The sequence below is a fragment of the Talpa occidentalis genome, unplaced genomic scaffold, assembly GCF_014898055.3.
Source record: "Talpa occidentalis isolate TD23 unplaced genomic scaffold, MPIMG_talOcc4v2.1 talOcc4.4, whole genome shotgun sequence".
Taxonomy (NCBI): Eukaryota; Metazoa; Chordata; class Mammalia; order Eulipotyphla; family Talpidae; genus Talpa; species Talpa occidentalis.
The window spans coordinates 193,530-208,482 of NW_023604295.1; the positions used below are offsets into that span (position 1 = coordinate 193,530).

At 68.4% G+C, this 14,953-nt stretch overlaps 3 protein-coding genes across 7 annotated transcripts in view; 1 reads left to right on the top strand and 2 right to left on the bottom strand.

Moving 5' to 3' along the window:
• Positions 1-2,695, bottom strand: part of LOC119257061 (pericentrin-like) — a 38,142-nt gene extending 35,447 nt beyond the window's left edge. Inside the window, exons 1-2 of the mRNA XM_054700590.1 lie at positions 2,593-2,695; positions 626-784 (exon numbers count right to left, since the gene is read on the bottom strand). Of these exons, the coding sequence (XP_054556565.1) occupies positions 626-784; positions 2,593-2,649 (216 nt within the window). The 5' untranslated portion in view covers positions 2,650-2,695. The remainder of the gene's footprint in view (positions 1-625; positions 785-2,592) is intronic.
• A 632-nt stretch (positions 2,696-3,327) lies between these two features.
• On the top strand, positions 3,328-11,115 carry CUNH21orf58 (chromosome unknown C21orf58 homolog). The gene is made up of 9 exons (XM_054700231.1): positions 3,328-3,467; positions 3,972-4,033; positions 4,643-4,703; positions 5,722-5,795; positions 6,150-6,314; positions 8,126-8,237; positions 10,109-10,248; positions 10,560-10,783; positions 10,984-11,115. Exons 2-9 carry the CDS (start codon positions 3,974-3,976, stop codon positions 11,024-11,026), a joined length of 879 nt encoding a protein of 292 aa, XP_054556206.1. The 5' UTR covers positions 3,328-3,467; positions 3,972-3,973; the 3' UTR covers positions 11,027-11,115.
• Positions 11,116-11,123: 8 nt separating this feature from the next.
• YBEY (ybeY metalloendoribonuclease) lies at positions 11,124-14,711 on the bottom strand. 5 transcript variants are annotated; one of them, XR_008553737.1, is made up of 5 exons: positions 14,502-14,711; positions 14,232-14,360; positions 13,058-13,126; positions 11,990-12,136; positions 11,124-11,464 (listed from the first exon to the last, which is right to left on the bottom strand). XR_008553737.1 is itself a non-coding variant. In XM_054700233.1 (5 exons), the coding sequence occupies exons 1-4, from the start codon at positions 14,709-14,711 to the stop codon at positions 12,050-12,052; spliced, it is 495 nt and encodes a 164-aa protein (XP_054556208.1). In that variant the 3' UTR covers positions 11,124-11,464; positions 12,019-12,049. The 5 variants fall into 5 exon arrangements, 4 of the variants coding, with proteins under 4 accessions (XP_054556208.1, XP_037380735.1, XP_037380737.1 ...); XM_054700233.1 differs by having other exon boundaries at positions 12,019-12,136; XM_037524838.2 differs by having other exon boundaries at positions 11,124-12,136.
• Between the last annotated feature and the right edge of the window lie 242 nt (positions 14,712-14,953).

Sequence of the window (14,953 nt, forward strand, 5' to 3'; positions counted from 1 at the left end):
GCCGGCTGAACCAGATGCCCAGTGGTCACTAGAAGCCCAATGAGAGGATGTGTGGAGGATCTTGAAAGCAACCACCAGGCTAGGCGGACAGAGCCTCCAGGATGCAGGGAAGCGCCAGCTCCAGAACGGTAAACCAAGACCCAGCAGGACAACAGGGCGTGAAGGGGCACTGGGCTGGGCACAGGTGGGACCCCAGCCCAGCCACGGCCCCCGGCAGCACGGCCATCCCAGGCCAGGTCTGTCCGCTCTTCCACAGAAGTGAAGTCCCAGCCCCACCCCTAGGACAGACACTCACGACCGTGCTCCTCCTGCACCGGCCCCCACTCTGCTAGTTCCTTCTAGCACACACCCCCTCACCGGTGCTGCCCACGGCGCCTCGGGCCTCACACACAGGGGGCTGCCCGAGGAGAGCCTGCTGTAGGGAGGCTGGCCGCTCCCGCAGCACCACTCCCACATCCACCACGCCTCCCCCCCTCCCCCCAGCAAGGCCCCAGGGAGGACTGAGAAGAGCCCCAAGCAGCACTCAGGCCACGCCTTCCCAGGTCACTGCAGGGGACAGAGGCACCGCCTTTCACCAGCCCAACCAAGGTGCTGAGAGGGCACCGCGGGGGATGACCGGCCCTACCTGAACAGCTCCTGGGGCTCCGGGGGCGTCGCCAGCGGACCCTGCTAGCGGGCTCTCCTCCGGGACAGGCGCAGCGACAGCCGTGCCCTTCCTCGTCGCCGCCGCTTTCTTCGGACGCGCACCGTCGCCTTTGGTCCTCCTCTGCCGGAAGTGAGCAAGCTGCGCAGGAAGGCGGAGAGGTAGTAGAGGCCCAGGTAGGCCAGGAAGACGTAGCAGAGCCACAAGGCCAGCAGCCCGGCGGAGGGCATGGGGCCGCCTTCCTCGGAGCCCACCCCAGGACGCCCTCCTGCTTCTTAGCAGTTTACGAAAAATATACTTTTTAGACTCCACGCGTCTACCAAATGGCTGCCAATGTAGTCAAGGCCCGTGGAGTGGGGGGGCGCAATGCGGGGCTTCGGCTCCCCTTCCTGCCCGGCCACGACTGGGACTCAACCCGGAGGAGATTCTGAGACGAGGCCCAGAAATAGCAAAAAAAATTAATGAAGCCGGGTCAGCCCAGCACCCTCCGTCACGGAATCAGCTGCTCCAGTTTTGTGACACAGCTCCCCACAGCCCCAGGGACCCCAGGACAGGGCCCGCCTGCGCACTGGGCCTGTAGGCCCCGCTCTCACACCAGCACTCTGCCATGAGGGGGGGGCTCCCTGCGGCTTCTGAGGGGGGACGCCTAGGCACAGAAACAACAGCCTGGGAGACGCGCACATGAGAACGCAAGGACCTTCTTGCGGGCCCAAAAACTGACTCGAGGCCACAGGCAGCCCCTGGTCACCCGCTTTGCACCCCCTGCACCCACCTGGGGCCAACGACCCCTTTGCGTGGCAGCCTCCTCTCTGGCCTATGCTCCCCAGTGGGGCCATTTTGTTACTGCCTGGCACAGGACTGCTCGTGCCCCTCCTGGCAATGCCGCCACCCCTTCCCACGCCAAGGCAGGCTGGGGAGCACAGGGGAGCCTGGCCTTCTGCTCAGGCCGTCTCCAGCCCAGGAGGTGTGGGGCACTCCACAGGACCTAGCCGCAGCCTCCCTCTGCAACCCCAGCAGCAGTGCCACCCTTCCGAAGGCCTCAACAGGCCGCTGCCCCTGCCTGTCACCTGCCGTCCCTGCCGCTGCTCGCAGGGTCCGAAGGTTCTAAAAGTGGGGCACAGGCTGCTCCCGCCAGGAAAGAGCACCTGGGGCACCTCAGCTGACCCATCCCTGACCCTGCGGGCTCCACTCCTGCTGCACAGGTGGTGAGTGCCCCTCTTGCCCTCCGGGAGTGGCCATGTCCAAGCGAGCACATGCGCTCTCCCCATCCTAGAGCGCAGGCCTCCTGACAGACAGCCCAATCCCCGCGACACGCCCAAAACTGGGCGTCCAGAGTGGTGTTTGTGCGGGACTGGGGGGGCCCTCGGGTGCACGCGGGCTCTGGGCACTCCGGGGCTGGCATGGACACGCGCGGGGCACGCGCAGCGCCGCCCCCCGCCGCCCGCCCTCCCCTGCGCCCGCTGACGCGGGGAGCAGGTGCCTCGGGCCCTCGGGTGGGGGGGGGCGCGGGAGGCGCCCGGGCAAGCCCCGGGACCGGCTTATATTTTGAAGACCGCGGAATTCCAAACAAAGCGAGAGCCCGCTGGTGGATTTAAGTGGATGAATGGGACACGGACGCCGGGAGGGCCGCGCCTGGACGCCGGGACGGGGCGCGCGGGCGGGGGCGCGCAGGCGGGGGCGCGCGCCCGCCGGGAGTCCGCCCGCCGCGCCCGCCTTCCGGCCCCGACGCGCAGGCGCGGCCCCGCCCCGCCCCGCCCCCCGCGCGTCCCTGCCGCGGATTGGCGGCGGCGGCGACGGCGGGGGCGGGCCCGGGCGGAGGGCGGCGGATTCAAGATGGCGGCGGCCGGGAGCGGGCTCCGCCGGGTCGGCGGCAAGGGCGAGCCGGCGCCGGGCCGCGCACGCTCCGAGCCCGGGCGGCGGCGGGCTGCGGGCGGCGGCGCTGCCGTTACCTTGGCTCTCCCGGCCTCCACCTTCCTGCGCCGCTGCTCCTGCTCGTCCTCCTCCATCGCCCTCCGGGTTCCGCGCGGGCGCCCGGCAGGTGACGGGGCCGACGCGACGCCGCCGGCGCTCTATTTACACTCCCGCCCCCAGCCGGCGCGCCCTCCCGACAACTGTCACGCCGACGTGCGCCGCCCCGCCCGCCCCGCCGCCGCGGCCAGTCAGGGCCGAGCCCCGCCCCGCGCACGCGCGCCAGGGACGCGGCCCGCGCGGCCTCCGATTGGCGCGGCCGGGGGCGGGGCCCGGGGCGCGGCCGGGCGGCCCGTTTCAAAGGGGCGGCTCCCCCGGCGCCCGCCCGCCCGCGCGCCCGCCCGCGCGCCGGGGCCTGGGGCCGTCGGGCCTCTCCGCGGCGCCCGCAGCCAGCGGGGTCGGCGGCCCGGCGGGCGCGGCGGGGGCGCGGGGTCGGGCCCCGGGCGCAGGGAGGGGCCTGGGGCGCAGGAAGAGGACCGGGCGGGGCGCCGGCGGGGGCTGGCGCGGGCGGCCCGGCGCCTCGTTCTCCGCGGCGGAGCCGCCCGCCGCCTCGGAGCGGACGCGGAGCCGCCGCCGGGCTCCCGGGCTGCGCCGCTGCGCTGGGGCCCCGCCCGCTGGACCCGACGCTGGGGCCGGGCTTGCCCCAAACCCTGCGCCCGCCGCCCCCTCGGTCCTGCGCGGGCGGGGCCGACTGCTCCGTGCGGCGCCAGGGCGGCCCCCGCGGCAGTGACCGCCCACTTCTGTGTCAGGCCCGCCCTGCCCGGGTGTGCCGCACCCGGGCCCCGCAGACGCCTTCGGGACGAGGGTCCTGGGTCACCCGTGCCTCCTTGGTGCCAGCACAAGCTCCTGAACTCTGGTCTGTCCTCCGGGCATCACCTAGTCTTCCTGGGGTCCCATCTTTGATCCCTGGCTGGGAGGGGCCTCCAGCCAGACCAGGGGCTTGCTGGCCTCCTGGAGGCAGGAATGGATGGGCAGTGAATTGATGGCCAGGCCGTCCCCTCCCAGGGCCACTCTGGCCTTCCAGATGAGCCCTACCTGGTCACATGGGGCACCGGCAGTGTTTAGCAGTAACCTTGCTTGGCCACTGGGCGGGCCTGGGAAGGACTCTCAGCGAAACCTGGCAACCTGGGACCTCCCTGTGTGTCTGCACCCTGGCAACAAGGCGATGCCTGGCCCTTGCTCTGGAGGCGCTCCCATCAGATGAGGCTGGGCCCCTACGCGCTCTCCCAGAAACACAGGCGAGTCTCCTGGAGGTGGCCTGAGCTCAGCTGGGGGGGCCCATGACACCAGGTGGGGGCTGCTGGCGGAGCAGGACGTGCCCACAGCTAGCTGAGCGCCCGCCCCTGCCCTGTCCTGCCAGGGATGTTGGACTCGGCCATAGCCGATCAGATGGCTCGACTGACCCTGAGGCTTCTGGAGAAGGTGAGGCGGCTGTTGGGGCACCAGTGACTGCACACTGCTGCCCAGCCACATCACCCACGAAGGAGGTAGCTCCTGGGTTTCCTCCTTTGTGTTTGTACCGAACCAGGAGGCTCTGGTGGTTCCCACGCCCAGGGGCCAGAGGGTGTCGGGGGAGACCCACACAGGCCCCCTCCCCGGGAGGGTCTGCCTCCATGTTTATGGGAAAACAGGTAGGGGGGTATGGACCAGTCCTCACGCCTGTTCTTTCTCTCAGGTGGCCACACTAGCTGCTCTCAACCCCACCCCCCACGCCCCGCCCTCATCTGGATGGTCCATGGCCGCCTAGGAGAAGCTGGCAGGGGCCTCCCAAGGGCAGGCCCAGACCTTGGCCACTCAGGGGGGCAGTCCTGGGCACCAGCCTGCCGGGTCCCACTGTAAGAAAGCTGCCTAAGGCATGTGAGAGGGCCACCCTGAGCGCCAGGCCATGCAGAAAGTGTGACCCCTGAGGGACGGACAGGCTGGCTGCCTGCCCAGCCTCCCCGGCTGGGTGCTGCTCCCCTGGGTCCCTGAGTCACCCTGGCCAGGCGGCTCCCAGAGCCTGGCCCACGTTTCCGATGCCTCTTCTTGCAGAAGCTGGAGCAGGAGCGTGAGGATGCAGAAGGGGATTCCGAGGACCCCCCCCTCGTGCCAGGTGAGAGCCGGCTGCTTGGAGGTGGCTCAGACACGAGCTCCACCTTGCCCAGGTCCTCGGCCCAGCTCCCTCAGCCTGCAACCCAACCCAACCTGCGAGGGCACCTTCCTCATCCCCCAGCAAGTGAGAAAACAGAGGCAGAGGGAGGCTAGACAGCGGTCCTGGCTGCCCGGTGCAGAAGTCGCCTCACCTGGTCACACCCTTCACCCTGAGTTTGCTCTGGGTGGGGCGTGTCCCCCTCCTTGTCCCCTCCTCACTGGGCCTGAGCATCCTCCGGGCCCAGGTCAGTCTGGCTGCCACCCCTGGTCAGTGGTCAGACTCTCGGGCTGCTTTCCCGGTGATGGGGTAGGGCCAGGACATCTGGACAAGAACGAGGAGAATCCCCAACTCCCAGGAGCCTTGCTGCGTCCTGGCAGGGGCAGCCCCTGTGCCCGGGCCTCCAGGCAGTTCCCGAGGTGGCAGGCAGACCTGGGTCCATATCCAGGCAGAAGAGCCCAAGCCGGCCGGCGAGAGGCAGTGGGGAGCAGAGCCCAGGACCATGGGAGCGGGGACTGTGCTGCCCCAGAGGACAGATCACTCTGGGCTTTCTCTGGGGAGAGTGGCTGTCTTGGCTGGAGGACAGGAGGACAGAGCCCCCGCTGGGGACCACTGAACCCTTCCAGAGGCTGCCCTGGAGGGGGACCTGCCCTCAGACGGGCGCGGACTCAAGGCTGCTGCAGATGGCACCCCCGGGTTTGGTGGGGTCCCAGCAGGCGGAGGCCAGGCCACCGTGCCCTGTGAGTGGCCTTCAGTGGGCAGGGAGCTCTGTCCCACAGCACAGAGTCCACACTCCTCCCAGGACGGACCCCAATTCTTGGCCCGCAGTGCCCAACAGCCCAGGCACCAGTCTCCCAGCCCTGCGCAGGCTTTCATAGGGAGCCTGGCCTGGTCGCCCCAGGTCTGGGGTGGGTGAGGCGGGGCTTCTGGCAGGGCCATGGGCCTGTCTCCAAGGCCCTCAGCTTGCAGGACCTCGCCCCAGGTGCGGAGGCCGGGCAGGAAGCCGCACTGTGGAGCGCCCTATGGAGGAGAAAGGACCTGCTGCGGAGGCTCCAGGTAGGCCCCCCAAGCCCGGACCCTTGCCGGGAGGCGCCAAACTCCTGTGGGCAGACCCACACCGCGATTGGCCCAAGTGGCGCAGGGGTGCGGGGCTGGCGCGGCCGGCGCCACAGGTGTGCAGGTCACCAAGGCCCAGCTGCTCCACACCAAGTCTGCGGCTGGAGGAGCACTGGCTGTGGTCAGCGGGGCGGGGAGATCTGCCAGAAATGCCCTCCTGTCGCTCCGTGGCGCCCAGCCCCAGGGTCGTTCCCGCGGGTGCCATGCAGGAACTCAGGCCTGTTCCTGTGCACTGGTGGGGGCCCCGCCCTGTGGCCCAGCTGCGGCGACACAGCCCTCTGGTCGGCCTTGCAGGAGCAGCACCTGCTGGACGCGCTTCCCGCGGGCCATGCCCGCAGTGGCCTGGACAGAGGAGCCCGTGGGTCGGCCCCGCCCCCAGAGCTGCCCCAGGTGGCCAGCTACGCGGCCACCTCGCCACCCCTGCCGGCCCCAGAGCCTCCGAGGATCCTGCAGCACTCGGTAAGCCCCCTGGGAGGAGCCCAGGGCAGAAACAGGTGGGCAGGGCGTGCTCACAGGCCCCTCATCCCGTGATCAGGGGCCCCATCCCCCATATTCTGGGGACCCAGATTTGATGGCCGTGCCAGAGGGGCCCAGTTGGTGGCTGCCTTTCCCTAGTGCTGGGCACTGCTGGGACTCACGTGGTCATTATGGGCGCCTGAGGACCAGGCCGGGCAGGGCCATGGCGTCCCCTTGTGGAGAGGCTTCAGCCCTGCGCCTGCCTGGGGCCAGCCTGGCCCTAGCCCGTGCGAGGAGGAGGAGGCTGGGGCTCCCGAGCCGGGAGGCCCTGAACCTGGGCAAGCAGCACCACTGGATAAGAGGTTTTCCGGACCAGGAGAGCTTGAGGTCCTAACTTCAGGACAGACGGTGAAAGGTGAAAAGCCTTCCAGCCCTCAGAGGCTTAGTCAGCATTCTGGGCCACAAGCTTGGGGAGGCTGCACTGCCCTCTTGAGCCAAGGTTGTGCTGGAGGGCGGGGGGTGGGGCCAGCGGGAGTGACTGGGGACGGGGGCTGAGCAGGGGCAGGCCAGGTAAGAGGGCTGCAGGCCGCTGACCAGGGAGGACGGCCCTCGGCGGCTATGCCTGGAAGGCGTTGGTCCTTTGGGGAGGAAGCACATGGAGGACGGTGGAGTGGGAGGAGGCCATCTTCGCTCCCCACGCAGAGGGGCTGGGTCGAGGGGCCCCCAGAAGCCCTCGGCTGCTGTGTCCGGGGCCCAGATAGCCCCGTCTATGCTATTGCCTTTTGACGCCTGGAACCTCCCTCTGGGCACTCGGGCATGGGGAGTGTGGCTCGTGGAGGCCCTGAACACATGCATGCTCACTGTGGTCCCCAGCCCGACACGCCTGCCTGACGCCAAGAGGGCACACAGGGCAGGCGGGGCAAGCTTGACCTCGGAGGCTAGCCCTTGGTGCCACCAGCTGGGATGGCCACCAGGGCTGAGGCCACAGCGCTGGGTGCCCGTCTCAGCAGGCCCGCGGCTGAGAATAGCCTTATTTTTTTAAATTTGGGGGAACGCCAAAGAACTCTGGCTGGGAATGAGTGATGTGAAATGCAGATTTGGGCTCGCGAGTCAATTTCCCGGGGCCCACCTGGTTTGCCTGCGTATCTGCTGGGGCAAAGGTAGCGCTGAGGCCGGTGGCTGGGGCCCAAACGTCCACCCACAAAGGAAGGACATGTGCCAGCTGTGTGCCACGTGGGACAAGGCCTGCGAGGTTGGCCGCGGAGCGCGTAGCCCCCGCGCAGGACACCGCCAGGCCGGCCGGGCCGCCACACACTGGCGCCTAGCCCTCGCCTTTATTCCTCATGGTCCCGAAGTCCGAGGGCCAGCGGCCAGCCTCAGGCTCCTGCTGGCGGTGGCCACTGTCTGCTGTGGCCTGGCAAGGGGCGCGCCCTCCTATGTCGCCTCTTCTTCCAAGGACACCAGCTCTGCTGGGTGGAGCCCCATCGCTCTGACCTCATTTAACCCGCACCAGCTCCTCACAGGCCGTCTCCAAAGTCACATTAAAGCGCAACACATGGGGGGCAGGGGTGACACGTTCAGCTCGAAACTTACCTCAACCAGGCCCGCACCCAAGTGTCTGCCCACTCAGCCCTGCTTAAACCGCAGAGGCTGCCCTTTAACGCCCCCTTGGGGGGAGGGAGGCCAAGGGGGCCAGGATGAGTAGTCGACAGGTGGATGAGGGAGCTCGTGGGTGGGGGGACGGATGGCAGGAGGGGTGAGCACGGCTGGGTCATTGAGGGCACATCCAGAGAAGGGTTTACCTGCCCTCCCAGGTCCCCCCACCTCCTGCCACCATCATTCAGCAGCTCCCACAGCAGCCGCTGATCACGCAGCTGCCCCCGCCCCAGGCTGCGCCGGCTCCGCGGCCGGGAAGCATTAAGGAAGGTGAGTCTCCAGGGACACCGTTGCGGGGTCATGGAGTTCCACGCTGGGGGCAGATGTTGTCTGAGGCGGGTTGGAGTTGCGTGCTGACACAGCTGTGTGTATACCCCTGTGCGTTTGTTTTTTAAACATTTATTTCTATTTACGTGTAGAACTGGGGTGCAGGCCAGAGGTGTGGGGGTGAGAGGGCTCCCCAGAGACAGAGTGGGGCACGGCGGGGAGACAGAAGAGTTCTGCCGCGCCCTGTGCGTCAGCTCCCTGGCCGGGGTTGCACTCAGGCTGCAGTGGCTGGTAGTAGCTTCACAGTGCAGACCCTTAATCGCTGCACCCCGGGGAGGCCCCAACACAACTATGATGTAAAGAAATTCGGTGGCTGATCTCTGCGGGAAACAGGTGAGCTGAGGGGGATCTGCAGGACCAGGAGCGTCCACCCTGGCCGCCCGGGTACAAGCTGTACAAAAGCCACGGCAAAGTCGTCTCTCCCTAAAATTCCAAAATGCGGGATTGTCAACAGCTGCTGCGGGGATGAGGATGTGGGGTACACTTAGAGCGAGAACCTCATGTTCTGACACGTGGGTGCTCCCGAGCCTGCTGCCGAGTCCAGACCCTGAACAGGAGCACTGGTTACTTCACGGCCCTTTTTCATCTTTTTCTGACCTCTCCAGTGGTCACAGACCAGCTTTCATTTTATCCAGAAGTCACCACGTCCATTTCTTTCACTCTGCGGGACAGTCACGGTGGTCACTCTTGCTGGAGCATCTTCCCTGGGGGCGCTCCGCAGGCGATGCTGGTGTGTCCCAGTTCGGCTGCCCCCAGCACACCCGGGCGCCGCTCCACTGCCCTCCGGGCAGGGACCCCGCCACTGCTGAGGGCACAGCCACACGGTACAAGGGCCCCGTCTGGCCCCAGAGGTGGCAGAGGGGGCCGCGCTGGCCCCTGCCTGCGCCTGAAGCCTGCAGTTGTGGGCGTGCCCGCGTTCCACCTACTTAAGAGAAAGCGGCCTTCAAACACGCGCAGCCAGCTGCCTGAGCCAAGTCAAACGCCTCGCCTGCCCCTTCACCCCACCCCGACTCACCCCTGCCCTCCGCGGGGGGGCTGGGACGCTGCAGCCACATCAGGGACTGGAGCTCGGGGCCTGCCCTGGGTGCAAGGGGCAGGGGAGCAGCCCTGGGGCTTTGCGGCGGGGGTACGGGAGGGGTTCCTGCACCCCCCACTCCCAAGGGCAGTTCCTGGACTGCAGGAGCGGGGCCGGTGACACCAGCGCTGTGGCTGACGGGGCAGGTCCAGGCTCCTGAAGTAACAGAACAGGCAGGCTTGTGTGGGCCCGGCCGTTTGGACTGAGGGCTCAGCAGCTGGGCCTGTGCCTTGTGTGGGCAGGCGGGGGGCCAGCTGCGTTCAGCAGACTCTACTGGGAGTGACCTGGCGGGTGGAGTGTGCCAGGCGGGAGCCCCACCCCCTCCGACAGAACCCTCCCAGGAACCATTCAACTTATGCCGGTGCAAGGGAGGGAACTGTTTGTGCCTTAGCAAGAGGCAGAGAGAACGACACATAGAGCTGGCCTGTGGTCAGCCTCCACCTCCCGGTCCCTCAGCTCCCCCTCTACAGCAAAGCCGCTGTCCTCGGGTTTAGGACCCACTGGGAAATCCAGGCCGAGCTCGTCTCAGACCCTTGATCCCATCCGCCCAGGCCCTTTGCCCAAACAGGACTCCACTCGGAGCCTGTGGACTGGTGGCGTCTAGCAGAGGGCGGCACTGGGGGGCAGCAGGGCCAGCTGGCCCCAGGGCAGTGTAAGTGCAGGCATCCCCTGACCCAAAGCTCCAGGTCCTCGGGGGAGGCCGTCACCTGTGTCCACGTGGCCCTACCTCTGCTTTCAGAGATGGTGGAGATGATGATGATGCAGAATGCTCAAATGCACCAGATCCTCATGCACAACCTGATGCTCAGGGCCCTGCCCCCATCTGTGCTTGCTCCCTGGGGGCGCTCCCAGGACCCCCCTTCACGCCCCACCATGCAGGTGAGCTCAACTGGGCGCAGGCCCCGGTGGAGGAACCTGGACCCAGGTGGAAGGCCGGGGGGCTGCTCTTCTGGAAACGTGTCTGCATAACTGACAGGCACACTCTAGCTTGGGGCCACAGCCTGGCCGGTCACGGGATGCCCCCCACAATCCCGAGGAAGGTTCCATGGCCAGTCACGGGCAGGCCCCCCACCCCAAGTGGGCTGTGCAGCTCAGGGCCCAGACAGCTGCCTCCCTTGGGCTCTGGCCTGCCTTTGGTCGGGAGTGCAGGGAGAGCTCCCCACTGAGCGTCTGGCACGGGCTGTGCCCAGGACCCTCAGCAGGCACGGCCCGTCGTCCTGCATGCAGAGAGACCCAGGCAGCCGGCGGTGCACCACCACCACCACTACGCGCCCCCAGCTCCACTGCAGGCCAGTCCCGTGCCAGGCTACCCCGTGTGGCCCCCCATGCTCTCCACCACAGCCCTCCCGCCAGCTGCCCACTTCCTGCCCGCCATGCGTCATGTGGCCGGCCCCCCCACGGCTGCTCTTGGCACGTGAGTCCCAGCCCAGCTCAAGACTGGCTCTTGGGGCCGCGGGTGAGAGCCCAGGGCGCCCTTCTTTGCCTCAGCTGTGAACCTGGAAAGGGCCCACCTCCTGGGTCGCGTCCCTTCCCTGCGGGGTGGCCCTGGGAAGTCCAGCACACCAATGAGGACAGGACACACCCAGGCCGCCCCAGACACCTCCCCTCCCTCAGGGCAGCAGACAGCATCCTACCCGATCAGGCTCCAGGCCCATGAGCCCCAGGAGGAACAGGTGAGGAGCCCGACGGCCTGCGAGGGGCTCCTGCTGCTTTGGGGTTTCTCGCTAGACCGCCCCGCCCGCCCCCCCCCCCCCCCGCACTAACTGCCTTGTTGTCTCCGTGTTGCTGGTGCGCCCAAAAGCCACCTTTACTGCTCCCTCAGGCACGCTGAGGAGCAGAGACCCCGTCCCCACCTCAGCCTCCTGGGGGCCACCCTTATGCAGGCGGCGGCTTGGGGGGTGGGGGGGGGGACCGTGACGCCCGTTTGCTGCACGAATTAAAGCCTCGATTCCCTTTTCTAGTTAACATCTGTAACGTGATCTTTTTCTTTCTGGGCGGAATTAATTGGATTGAAGGCAGAAACCTGTTGGTTGTCCTCTGGCAGCCGGCCACAGGGCATCTTCGGAGCCCCCGGAGGGCTGCACCCGAGCTGCACCTGGGCATCAAGTAATGGAGACCCAGATCAGCTCAGCACCCTCCAGGGTGCCCGGGAAGCCTGCGTGCGGGGACAGCAGGCGAGGAGGCTCTGACCTCCTGGGTGGCGGCCTCAGCAGACCGAGGACACGCCGGCACAATGGAAGCTGGGCAGCGAGGGGGACATGGTCCCAGGGCTGCACCCACAGCCAGGCCTTGGCTTCAGCATACGAACAAACGCTCTGATGGGGAAACGTCTCAGGTGGGAAATCCTGAAACATGGGTTGCCTGGGTCTGGCCAACCCCAGTGTCAGCCTCATCCTGTTTCTCCTAAAGGACCGAGGCCAATGCTACAGGCCCGGCCGAGGTTGGGGGGTGGCATGCCCGCCCGCTCGCTAGGCTGGAGACCGGCTGAGGGTGTCTCTTTGCCAGCCAGAGGCAGAGGGGGCCCAGCCCCACACCCCACTTCAGTCTTCAGAGCTGTGCCCTGGGAATACCACAGTGCCACAAAGGAACATGTGGAGATGGCTCCCCCCAGGCCCCTCACTGAGTCAGTCCCGCCTGTGGCTGATGCACCCGCAGCTCTGCTGTGGGCCGCAGCGCCCCATCAGAAGAGATCCCTGCTCAGGGGCTGCAGCCTGACCCCCGTGCGCCGTCCCAGCTCCTCCAGCACCTGCATCTCCTTCTGCAGCATCTGCAAGACAGAGGAGAGCCCCGCGGTGGCACCCCCTCGAGGAGGCGGCTCTGCCTGCCTCAGCAGCCGGGCTGGGCCTCACTGCAAGGCTGTGTCCGGGACCACGGCAAGGCAGCTGTGCCGTGCGGCCTCCCACACTGGCTGCCCAGCACCCGTGTCAGGGAGAGGCGCCGGAGGGCTGAGGTCCGGGGCCGAGGGTGGTGGCGCGGCAGGAAAGGGGCAGCCCGCGTGGGCAGCGGGAGGAAATGTGAAGGGGGTGCGTGAAGACGGCCCTCTTGGGGGAAGGCGTCCGCTTGAGGGCTGCTGGCCTGTGGGTGTGGGGGCTGGGAGGCAGAAGGGGAGCAGCTGGGAGGCAGAAGGGGAGCAGATGACCAGCAGGGGGCGAGCTAGGGGAAGCCTAACACCAGGTACCGCTTCTCAATAAGGGGTTCTTATAGCTTCAGAGCTTTTTGATTTCAAGTACAAGCTGAGGCTGCTCAGCGCACATCACCGGGGGTCCCAGTGAGCAACACACGCGCCAAGACAGCCTCTGGAGCCGTGGCTGCCCCCAGCCCAACACACGGGCCCGCGAGACGGCCTCCACGGCTCACGTGGTGTAGGATTCTCACACACGCCTAGGGCGCTGTGGCACCTGCACAGCGCTTCAGAGAATCAGCACCAGGTGACTTCCCTCGCGAAGGTTTTTAGTCAAGAACCCTCGCGGCCCCGAGCGCGGCCTCTGCTCCCCTCCTGACGGCGCACGCCTGGACAGCAACAGCGCGTGCAGCCCTGTGCCTGAATGGGCCCCGGAAATCTCCACGGAGCAGGTGCTTGTCGGGTAACCTAATTTACCGTTTCCCCAATATTGGTTTCTACATTTGAGTGTGAGGAGCAGGGGTGGCCCTGGTGCACCCACACACTCGCGGGGGAGGGGGTGCCTACCTCTCGCCACTCAGCCTCCGTGCGGTGTGTGAAGCCCAGCAGATGGCACAGCCCGTGGGTGGCCGTCACCTGCAGAGCAATCGCGGAGCTACCTCGGGGACCACCAGGAAGCGGCCCCTCAGAGAGTGGGGTGTAGACAGCCGAGAAAGCTGGACTGGGCCGGAGACCCTGTACCGTGTGGGGCTCGCAGGGTAAGGTAGACCCAGCTTGAGGAATGGGGAGCCCTCCTGAGGGCTCAGAAGGCGGGGATGGCTTGAGAGTGGGGGTGCGACGGTCTCACGGGCGCCCACTCACGGTAGGGCTACCAAAGGCTGAGTCGTGGGGAGGGCAAAGAGGTCCAGCCAGAGAGCAGTCTCTGCCCAAGCCAAGGTGGGCAGAGAAGCGCTAAAGCCACCCCAGCGTTGAGCAGGAGGAAGCAAGAACACCCAGCCCAGGCTTGGAGAACGGGCCCTGCCCCTGGGTCCCACGACTGTGGGTTGGGAAGAGCGGGGTGATTCCAGAGCCACCTGGCATGGAGGGGGCATGGGTCTGGGAGACCAGATGGCGGGGGCACAAAGGGCACCAGGGTGCAAGTACAGGCACAGTGGCCTGGCCCCACGCGGGGCAGGAGATTCCAAGCAGCACGGACTGGCCCCCGGCGGAGGGGACGAGGACCGGCGGGAGGGTGGGCGAAGGGAACGTGGGACGGGACAGGGGCTGGAAGCAGACGTCCACCCGCTGGAAGGACAGCTGCCCCGGAGCAGTCCCTGCAGGGACTAGTGCGCCAGTGCCGGGGCTGCTTTCCCAGGCCGGCGCCAGAGGGGTGGCCAGGCCTGCTGCCTGCTCGCGGGGCTGGCGGGAGCGCTCTGCTTCCCTCACAGAAGCACCACGACCCCCAAAAGAATATCGGGGCCCAGCGGCTCAAACTAGGAAAGAGACCGCCGAAGCTGCATGGAAGCGAAGACGACCGGCTTCTCGGGGAGCTTCACCCTCCGCTTGAGAAGGGGCCCTGGTCTGAGGGGCCCGGCCTGGGGGCCACAGGCCTTCTGGGCGGCCGGCTGGAGGCCAGGGCAGGCCTCTGGGGGCGACGGCGCCGCAGGCCTCCCGCAGGCGACAGGCGGCCCGCGGGCCCCCGGCCGGGCCGGGCCGGGCCGGGCGGGGGGCGGGGGGGGCGGGGGCGGGCAGGGGCGCTCACGGTCAGCGCGCCGTAGAAGTCCTCGCCGGGGCCGCAGTGCCGGCGCACGAGCTCCACGTCCAGGACGATGTCGCCCAGGCTGCGGTCCTCGGCGCGCTCGGGCCGCGGGAGCTGGCCGGCGGGCAGGCCCTGCGCGGGACGGCCGTGGTCGGGAGGCCCGCCCTGCGGCCCGGGCGGACGGGGGCGCGCGCGGGGGCTGCGGGCCGGGAGGCGCGGGCCGGGGCGGGGGGCGGCGGGGGGCGGCGGGGGGCGGCCGCGGGGGGCGCGTACCTCGTGGAACGGGAAGGCCAGCACGTCGGTGGGGCGGTCGCGCCCCCGGTAGCGCCGGTTGAGGCGCCGCATGCGCGCGTCGTCCACGCACACGAGCGCCAGGTCGAAGGCGCGCACGCCGAGCGCGGCCCGGGCGGCCTCCACGCCGCGGCGCAGCGGGGCCCGGCGGAGCGCGACGACGCGCTGCAGGTTCCTCAGCACCAGGCTCATGGCGGCGCGGCGGCGCGGGCGGCGCGCGCGCTCCCGAGCGCGGCGGCGTGCGTGCGCGGGCGCGTGGCCCGCCGGGGAGACGCGCCGCCGCCGCGCCCGGCCCGGAAGTGCCGCGGCCGCCCGGGGAGGGCGGAACCCGAGCGCGGCGGCGCGCGGCGCGGCGGACCGGAAGCGGCGGACCGGAAGCGGCGCGGCGCAGCTCCCGCGCGCGGCGAGCCGGCCGGTGGGTGCGGGCGGGCGCG

What these genes read in the sequence shown, in the direction of transcription:
- CUNH21orf58 (XM_054700231.1), top strand. Translation starts at nt 3,974, where the DNA reads ATGTTGGACTCGGCCATAGCCGATCAGATGGCTCGACTGACCCTGAGG. An exon ending in CCCTGAGGCTTCTGGAGAAG is followed by an intron (nt 4,034 to 4,642) that starts GTGAGGCGGCTG and finishes CTCTTCTTGCAG; the next exon opens with AAGCTGGAGCAGGAGCGTGA. An exon ending in ACCTGCTGCGGAGGCTCCAG is followed by an intron (nt 5,796 to 6,149) that starts GTAGGCCCCCCA and finishes TCGGCCTTGCAG; the next exon opens with GAGCAGCACCTGCTGGACGC.
- YBEY (XM_054700233.1), bottom strand. Translation starts at nt 14,711, where the DNA reads ATGAGCCTGGTGCTGAGGAACCTGCAGCGCGTCGTCGCGCTCCGCCGG. An exon ending in TGGCCTTCCCGTTCCACGAG is followed by an intron (nt 14,361 to 14,501) that starts GTACGCGCCCCC and finishes CGTCCCGCGCAG; the next exon opens with GGCCTGCCCGCCGGCCAGCT. An exon ending in CGGAGGCTGAGTGGCGAGAG is followed by an intron (nt 12,137 to 13,057) that starts GTAGGCACCCCC and finishes TCTGTCTTGCAG; the next exon opens with ATGCTGCAGAAGGAGATGCA.